This window comes from Monopterus albus, unplaced genomic scaffold (assembly GCF_001952655.1).
Source record: "Monopterus albus unplaced genomic scaffold, M_albus_1.0 scaffold23.1, whole genome shotgun sequence".
In the NCBI taxonomy this organism is placed as follows: domain Eukaryota; kingdom Metazoa; phylum Chordata; class Actinopteri; order Synbranchiformes; family Synbranchidae; genus Monopterus; species Monopterus albus.
In genome coordinates, this window is record NW_018127903.1 from 879,776 (window position 1) to 889,523 (window position 9,748).

Consider the following 9,748-nt stretch of genomic DNA (forward strand, 5'->3'; position numbering starts at 1 on the left):
ACTGGATTTCTATTCTCCCAGACCATGGAGTTAGTGAAACAGGAGTTTGTCTGGGGACAGACGTTTTCTTTATCCACAACAAGAATCCCTGGCATTTCACTTTCCTGTGAGACTCTCAGTACAGTAGGATCTCATCTGCTCACAAGGCTTATTCCAGTGGGCTCACACTTTCATGGTCTGGCTGTTTTGCTGGGATAGGGTGAAGCAGTGCTTTATTTGGCCTACCTCATGTTATGTTATGTTATGGCTAGCACAGTTCCAGTTATTTTTCTACCATTATTGTACTCAAACCTGAGGGTCCTATCTCACCATACCAGGCAGGCTCTGAACCTGTTTTGTGAAAAGGACATAGTCACATGAGTGTTTTGATAATTGTTTGGGAGTTACAGTGTCTATGAGGTTGAGGATTTTCCCAGAGAAAAATGTGTTGTGTTGTGTGTTTGTTTTCTTTAATAAAAGCAAAATGTGTCTCGTTGAAAATTTGTCCTTTCCCAGTAAAAACTGGGAAAGGACTGAGAGTTCCCACAGCAGAGATAGAAAGTGAAATTCTTACTCAACAGTTGAGAGAGGCAAAAGCTGGAAACGGAGTAAATGCAGTGCAATAAAGCCATGTAATACATTCCCATTTTCCAGAGCTTTCCTTTTGAGCTGGACACACTCTTTGCTATTTAGCATCTTACACTTTCCTCTTATATTCACATATATTCAGTTTTTCTATACGTGTATAAAATAGGCTGAAGCAAAACCAGTTACTCACCTCTCTCTCCATCACTTCTTTAGGTGCTTCATCCCAAACATCTATGCAGCTCTGTGCACGGCGGTGCTGGTGCCTCTCATCTGTCTGGTAGCAGTGCTGGTCGTATTTATCCATGCCTATCAGGTTACTCAGCAGTGGAAGGCATACGACGACATTTATCGAGGACGTACCAACAGCACAGGTACCTGTCAAACCTGCATATAAATACACAGAAACGCACACATGCATATGTGTGCATAAGTATGAATTTGAAATTACTGTATGCACACCGCATATCTCTCTGATATGCACACATATGAATGCCACAGAAACAAGTACCCTGCTGTCAGAAGCTAGACTGCATCTACCCCTGTTTTTGATTGCTGTTTTCAGCCCCTATATTTTTCAGCTTATGGGCTCTGTCTCTGTGTACTGTGCAGGAAGGAAGACTGAAACCAATGTGAAAGAACAGACTGTTATTTTTCATTGCTCTAAACACAGACTTTGCCTCTGCTCATTCCCTGGACTTATCTACAGTGTGTCAGAGCTGGCACTGCTGCAACAACCCTGCCCAGTTTCAGACCTGCAATATGATGATTTGTTTTTTACTGAAGTTTAGTCATCATAAAGAACAATACAAAGATTTATATTTTGTTTTGTTTTAATGTTTGTTGGACCAACTGTGCACCACCACAGGGAGGCTTCTCAGTGTGTACAAATCAAAATTCTCAGCATTCCAATCAGTGAAGTTAAAGGTCTTTCACAGGTTTAATGGCAACGGTTCATATTTGTATAGGTGATCCTTACTGAAGACAGTTCCAGGTGTGAAAGATCCACCAATGTTTTTGTAATAAATCTTGTAGAGACTGGTACGTACTTGGCTGCAGTCAAGACTGCAAGCCAGATTTTGTGCATCTTTTCTGAAACTTTAGAGTCGTCATCACACAAATGTAGAGCTGAATCCACTGAGTGTCTGGCAGTTGACACCCTGTTTACCAGGATGCATGAACTCTTGGGCATTCTCACACAGAATCTAAAAATGATTTCTTCAGTGGGGTCAGAAGGTGCCATATGGATTTGGTATCACCCCCATTTGGTGTCTAATCCTGGGAGTAAAGTAAGTATGAATGAATAGGTGAGCGGGGCTTTTAGACACCCCAAACATATGAGTCCAGATGGTTTCCCACTTCAACCTCTCCTCATGTAGATATTTCTGTATCCCATGTTTTCATTTCTGGTACTGGGGATGATTTATGGCATGATAGCCGGTCATAAACTATTCTTTAAGAGGCACTTTCAGACCAGTTTATAATATGATGTTCTTTAAGGGCTGACCTCAAGTGAAACTTCTGGACTTTACAGGCAACCCTCATTCTGAGGTAAAAGAAAACAGACTGTTTATCAATCTTGTGCTGTGTTGTTCTCCTGCACTGTACACGTAGTAGATCTCTCACTTTGTCTCAGGGCAGAAGCCCTTTCATAAATCCAATCTGATCTGGATTTATCAGTTTTCCAATTGCAGACTTGAGCCTAGTTACGAAGACTTGGGAGATAATCCTTTGATTAGCTTTGATCGTCAGATATGTTTGGCAGGCTCTGCGGTATTCCATGTTACTTTTAACTAAGTTAAATGACCACTGTTCATCACTATCATGAATCTAGAGGTAATGGTGTGAGCTTCACCTGAACACTGCCATCTGTCTGAGATTTGCGTAGAATATGAGCGGTATCTGATGCCATTTGTACATTTTTGAATTTCAGGTAACAACTGATAAGATAAGCTCAAATCTTTATCTGTGTGTGTGTGTGTGTGTGTGTGCGTGCGTGCGTGTGTGCGCTCGCACAATGAGTGAGATATACTGTATTGTAGCAGGTCTTCTGACGTCAGTGTGCCAGTGTGTGCCGGCACAACCATTTCAACCTGCAGGCATATATACCTGTGCCTCAGCAAAGACTGGAACTCTGCCCTTGTGACCGATATAAGATTTGCCAGCAAAAAAAGAAAAACTAAACACCACAGAGCCTATTCAAAGCACACTTATAAGCCCTTATCACAGAACCTATTGAATCCACATAGTGTGTTTGCAAGAGATGGTGTTCTTTTGATACAGAAAAGATTTATAATTTGTCTTGGATGCCAGACACATGCTTGTTTTGCTCTGACAACCTTGTTATCAGTAGCCTTGAATTGCAGACTCTTTTGTAGATGTTGTTCATGATAGATTCATTGTCTCGTATCTGGTTTTACTTGATGAATTTATACTAACTACATGAAGCACATATCAAAGAAGTTGCCTTGAACTTGAAGGAGCTCACTTGATATACAGGCTCATCATTCCTGTCTATAACTGGACTGCCAATCACCAAACATGGAGGTTATTACTTTGCTTAATATTACTTAGTATATCAACAGAAAGGTAAAGCATAATCAGCTTCTACATTCTATGACAGTAACTTTTGAAATGGAAAGCAGGTGCTTCCTGGTTTCCTGAAATGAAAGGCTCTAAAGTTGTTATGACTAGTTTTTGTTCCTTGTCTTTTCCTGAATTTGCTTAAGAATTCCTTAGTTTTTCAGTGTTTTTCTGCTGTCATGAACGCAAACAAAACATATACCTTTCCAACCTTAGCACTCTTAGTAATGTCATCTCTATCCACAATATTCTGAGGTTTTACTAGGTCAGTATGTTTACCCATAGTTCACACACACATTACTTGTGGGAGGGGTGCTCAACACACGCCTATTACAGCTTGCTGTTATTACAGCTGCTGACCTCTCTGTGACAGTAATGTCAGAAGCGTCTTGAGTTTCTGCCCAGCTGTTTTTGTTGAACCTATGTTCTCTTCTCAGTTTGTCTTCTCCCACCAGGCACCCGATCTGCTCAAACTGGAGCTTGTCAGCCCGTGCAGAAAAGTAGCTCCCTCGTGTTCAGTAGAAATCACTAGAAATACTTTGAGACAGATATGTATTTGTACCACTCGGAGTTAAAGTGTTCTTTATTTTCTAGCTCCATCAAACACAACGATACTCATGACATCATTTAGCGTTTCTCGGGCAGATGGTAAACAGCCTCTCTTGTGTTACATGCACATCCGTGCACAGCTGCATGCATGTATGCATACCCAGACATACAGCAGCTACTGAAGACTTCCTTCTACCTCTTCTCAGTGGTATCAAGCCAGACAATCAGTCAGCATTTTGCAGTCAGTCCCCAAATTTTAGCTCTGGGAACTTGTCCTTACTGTGGGAGTTCTGCTCTGTCCACAGGCTGGAATGTGCTTACATGGTTGGAAAAATCAAACAAGAGAGGGAGGAAATGGTGCAAGATGGAAGGACGAGAGGGTGAGGGGAAAAGCTGCAGTAATAACTAGAACATTAGAAAATTTGAGAAGACAGAAAAAAAGGTAAGAAGCAGAAGATGTAATGGCAAAGGTATGCCAGAAAGAACAGAATGTCCACAGTGGACAAAAAGCCCAAGAGACTAGGTGTGAAATAATCTCTTTGAAGCACTGGGAAATACTGACCAGAGTACTGGAGAATAAATAAACACAGAAAATAAGTTTCAAGGGAAATTGGAGATGCATAAGAGAAGGAAATGAGAACAAGGAAACACTGTGACAAGCGTATAATAGGGCTGAGCTAGAGGAAAGCTGCAGTGAGAGAAGGAGCAAAACTTGGGCCAGAGTGGAACTGAAGGGATGGTGGAAGTGACACCTCAGTGAGGGGTTCGTGTTCAGACATGGGTCCTGTATTTCCATCTGACTTGTGGAGTGAACAGTGTAGTCTGCCCTGCACAACAGCAACCAGTGGACTAAAGTGAGAGTGACTCATCAGTGTCATTTTGAATTTGTACATTTTCCTTTCAGATTAAAGCCTCCTGTGACCCAGACCCATGGAACAGTGCTGGTGACACTGCAGAGAGATTAGCTCCTAAGCGTTGTTGAGCAGGATTGACCTCTCTAACCAGTCAGGGATTTTCAATGATTTCTGCTTGATCAATAACTTTTGTTGTATTTTCATAATGACAAATATCTGAAGATCTGGTGGAGCGTCGCAGATCGTAGTGGAGCAGGGAGACGGAGTTCTAGGCTGAGCAGTGTGGACTGTTTCATGCTAGTGCTACTTTAAACTATATACTGTAGCTTTAAGGCCTTATTTCACATGCTTTGTTTTGATCATTTACTCCATTCACACCATACATTACAGCCATTTGGTGTAGTGTTCATGATGTCCATGTGTTCTGAATACTGAGTGTACAAATTTGACTAGTGACCAGACAAGTAAATACTTCTTTTCTGCTTTCTGTGAATCAACTCTGATGCCTCTAACACATCTGGACAAGCTGTTTATTGATAAGTACCAGACTAGATCATGTTTGTCTCATTTCAACAGCTTCATGTTCTCCTTCAACATTACCTCTTGAAGGAAACCAGGACAATAGTAATGAGCTGTTTTATTAATCGCGCCTTGTTTTTCTGTAGCGCTGAGTCACTCTGACAGGAGACTGTCTGCCCCCTGATTGGCAGAACTCATTTTGTTTGTTCTCTAATTAGCTGTTCCAATAATAGGAAAGGAAATGATTTTTTTTTTTCCCAAGCTGAGAAGAACTCTGTGAACTGATATAGATGATGTGCAAGGATACGTCAGTGGCCTTAATTCACTCTCTACTTCAGTGAGAGGTTGATCTCTTTAACTCTGACAGAGTTAATTATGAAGGGGCAATGGTTAGAATGAATATAAATGTTCAATATCTGTTCTTACTTTAATAAATAAAATCTGAAGCATATGATTCATCTCTACAGTACTTGTGTAGCTTCACATACTGTATGCTTCAATGAGATGCACTGGTCCTGACAGGAAGTGGGTTAGTAGAGCTCATTTTAGAAAAACCTCTTCTTGGTCTTTTCTTAGAAACACTTGAGAGTGGCATTTTACAGCCTGTTATCAGCTTTCAGTTTTCTGCACAAACAAAATGATTGTGCACACTGACACATAGATCAGTGTTAGCACTTCTTATGCACTTAACTGAATGAGTGGCACCACAAATATTCAATAGAAGAAGCTTTGACAAACATTGTGTCCACTCTTCAGCAGTGTACAACAGTCACTAGCTGGGGCTTTACTCAGGATTCACTTCAGTTCATTTGCACAACATGTGGACTCAGGAGGACTGTTGGAGCAGAAAAGGTGCTGTACACCAGTGTTGAATAGGTGTTTTGGTGTGTGTGCATGCACACTCATATAGTGTAAAGTACAGGAGGTATTATAAGCTTTTAGTTATTAATGGTTTTATAAATAAGAAAAAAAAGGATTTTCCAGTAGCCGTAAAAAAAAAGCTTAAGTCACACACTCTATATAGTTGATATAATTTTGTGTGGTGATAATGTTTTTCAGCTGACTTTTGTTGTTATCTTGTGCTCCAGAGGTGCCACTGGTCCTCTACCTGTTCCTGCTCATCTCTCTGGTGTGGTTGTGGGCAGGGCTCCATATGAGCTACAGGTACCTGTGGACACTCATCCTCTACGTCATCTTTAACTGCCTACTGGTGAGCTTATTGACTTATCTGGTTGTTTGCATGCATTCTTTTGTGTTATTTGTTTGTTTACTTGTAATCTACAGTCTGTATTTGTTATGAAGAGCTTTGTATTGCAGTCCTATTTTTTGGTACGTATTTATTTGCTGTTCATTACCTTCCTCCTTAATCTCATCATCATCATGTTGTCATCATTTCACTTGTGCTGTCATCGTCAACTTATTCTGTATTCACATTTTTCTTGAGTTGATATCATCATTGCATTTTGTCATGCTCCTAATAGCATCCCCAAGCCTCTATACGACCTCCCAACAAAATGTCGCTGTTTTGAAAGTCAGCTGTGAACTGTGCTAACATACAGTATGTAACTCTGGCTTAGCATAGCTGTATTATTTGGTATATTAGGTGTCCGAAACAAGCCCAAAAAAGAATCAGTCAAATTTCCTTATTCACACTCGGTGATTCAACTATCAGTGAGGATAAAGAACAGATGTTAATGAGGCACAAGATTCCTCACATCAGCGCAGTCGTCGACCAACATTTTTGTCAGCAGTATTTCTGTTATTGATTGCACATGGCTGAAAAGTAATTCCAGTGTGGACTTGGCACCGTTCATTAAACTAATTACTGATAGCTTAAGTACTGGACTTCCCAACAACTTCATGTCCACTTCTTAAAATGTCAACTTCTTAGTACAAGGTGCAAAGATATCTAGGAAGCTTCTCTGACCCACTCTATTTTGTACAATAGAATTTTCTTCTTTCTTGTCTAGTCTTTAAATGTTTGTGGTCTTTTCTGTCACCCTCTGAGAGACACCATCTGTCTGTCAAGTGCACCATAAGACGTCTGTGGTAACCCATGGTGATATGTGGCATCCACATGCCAAAGGCAGCAGTGTTACACCAAAGTAAACTTCAGCTTTTGGTAAAGTGACTAATGAAGAGAAGTGAAGTAAACAGTCGATGTCACACTCAGCACTTGTTTACGAGCTCCAGTAAGGAAACAAAATGACCTCGTGCCAGCCACATGGATTGCTCCTTGACTACAGCTGAGACCCTTGGCCCTTGGAGCCAACTATTCAAACTCAGTGTTCTCTAAAAAATAAAATTAAAAAAAGGCTTTTAGAAAAGGCCTGTGTTAATTGATTTTCAGTCCTCACTCCTACACTGTAGCCTCAAAGCTCAGATTAAACATGAGCCTCTGAGTTTTGGTCTGGGTAAGTAGAAATAAGCAAGGATTCATCAGAGAGGAATAGACAAGGGCACTGGTCAGCAGTAAACAAGCGTGTCTGATCCAGTTTTACAGACCCTTTTATTTATTTGTAAAGGGTTGCAGTAAGGGGACTGGTATTTGTGTTATTGTGAGACTTCCATTAGGGACTGAATAAAAGTTTGATGAAAGCAAATGGCATGTACTTCTCATCCGACACTCAGCACACCTTGAACAGCAATTACACTGTCATGATTCATAACAGATGTAGGCCTTCAAAGATGTATGAAAGTTCATTTCTGTCTTATTGTGCTCATGGCAAGTAGCTCTGATTAAAGGGCTGTTCACAGAATCATTTTAAGACTTCAGTCAAAAGTTGTGGTGACTCACATTCATTACCAAATTTACCCTCACTAGGTCCATGATAGGTAGTCTGAATTATTTTATTTTCACTTCATCACCTCACTCAATGTAAAAAAGTTTGAAAATAACGAAAAAGGATAAATTTTTTAACTTGCATGTTATATAGGCAAATGGGCCGCATCATTATTCTACTAGCTAATATGAAACACACTGTCTCCTTCTATAGTCAGGCCTCACTGCCTTGACTTTGGAATTTGTTATATTGTAGGTTTCTGCTGCAAGGTACAATCGACAGGCTGTTGTTGTTTCCTTCATGTAATGAATTTTCCATTGGGAAATTTTTCCATCCTGGTGTTGTTGATGTGGTTGTGTGGCACACCTTCCCACAAGTGATTTCTGAACCCCATTAAACAGTTGCGGATTTAACAGCTGTACACAACTGTGTTTGTGTTGCAGAATGCAGATTACTCTTTGGTTACTGAGTACTGTGTTTGAAGAAAGCAAATATAGGTCTCCAGCACAATATTCGTAGTGATAATGAGGAAAATTTGACCTTTTTTTGACAGACCACACATTTTTTTTCTTTCCATATTCCTCCCATCCCTTGTTTTTCATCCCTTGTTTTTTCCATTATACCACACTGTTGCTTTGGGTCCAGATCTTTATCACATTAGATTAAAGTAGACAATAATCAAATCCCCATGGCACCACCCCTCATTATCTCCTCTTGCAGTGACCCTTACCTCATTGTATCACCGCAGTCAGAAACATCCACAGCTGTGCAGGAGCACCATGCATCATTACAAGCCAATTCCATCCACTGCTTCCTCGTGCAACCTTTGTACTTGACTAAAAATAGGCCACGTTGTCTTTGTCTTATTATGGAAAAGAAGACACCAGGCCCATGTATGCCTGCACGCACAGGCACACACTGTGTGAAGCCTGAAAGGATTTAGGGGAAATACAGTAGATGTGTTGCTTTTATGAAAGCAAAGAATTATTTGCAGCATTAAACATACCAGTTAAAATGGGAAGGAATATTTTACCAATTATCCAGCTTAAAACTAAAAAGACACTGTTAACAACAACCCTTCTTTCTGAAGATGGCGCCAACAATGGCAGCCTTGGTTACTCGCGCTCTCTTGTGTTTGTTGTTTTTCTTTGTTTTCTCGGCCTTTTGCAACCCATCCCAGATTACTTTTACCAGAGAAGAACCGTTAAATATCGGACAACTCACACCGAACTACCTTTCTCTGATTTTTGTGAACAAAGAATGTTGTATGGACATTCTGACTGAAGGCGCAGCTACCATATACGGGACCTGGAAGAAACGCTGGCGTGGCAAGCGTGCGGGTGCCTTAGTGAGGCTACGCCAGAAAGGGACCCGGACTCCACTCCTGTCTATCCACCTAGCAAATCTCCGCTCTCTGGTCAACAAGATGGATGAAATTCTTCTCGTCAACAGGACTAACTCTGACTTTGCACGCTCTTCTGCTTTGTGCTTCATGGAGACCTGGCTGAACGACTCATTCGCAGACAGCGTGATACAAGTACCGAGCTTCCAGGTGTACAGAGTGGATCGCGTAATGGAGCTGGAGGACATCCTCCGCTCCAAACTGACCCAGCTCACTGTGCCTGCCCCCACCTGTTAGTGGATTACTAGCTTTCTGACAGACAGGAAGCAGCAGGTGAAGCTGGGGAAAACCACATCCAGCACCCGGACAATAAGCACAGGTGCTCCCCAGGGATGTGTGCTCTCCTCTCTGCTGTTTTCACTCTACACCAACGACTGCATCTCGAACGACCCCTCTGTCAAGCTCCTAAAGTTTGCAGATGATACAATGGTCATTGGTCTCATCCGAGACGGCGACGAGTCAGCCTACAGACGGGAGGTTGAGCAGCTGGTCCT

At 41.3% G+C, this 9,748-nt stretch overlaps 1 protein-coding gene across 1 annotated transcript in view; it reads left to right on the forward strand.

Annotated features, from left to right (window-relative positions):
* The window catches only part of adgrv1 (adhesion G protein-coupled receptor V1), a 95,170-nt gene that overhangs the window by 78,184 nt on the left and 7,238 nt on the right, over window positions 1–9,748 (forward strand). The window contains 2 exon segments of the mRNA XM_020594633.1: window positions 781–938; window positions 6,158–6,279. Coding sequence (XP_020450289.1) covers window positions 781–938; window positions 6,158–6,279 — 280 coding nt within the window.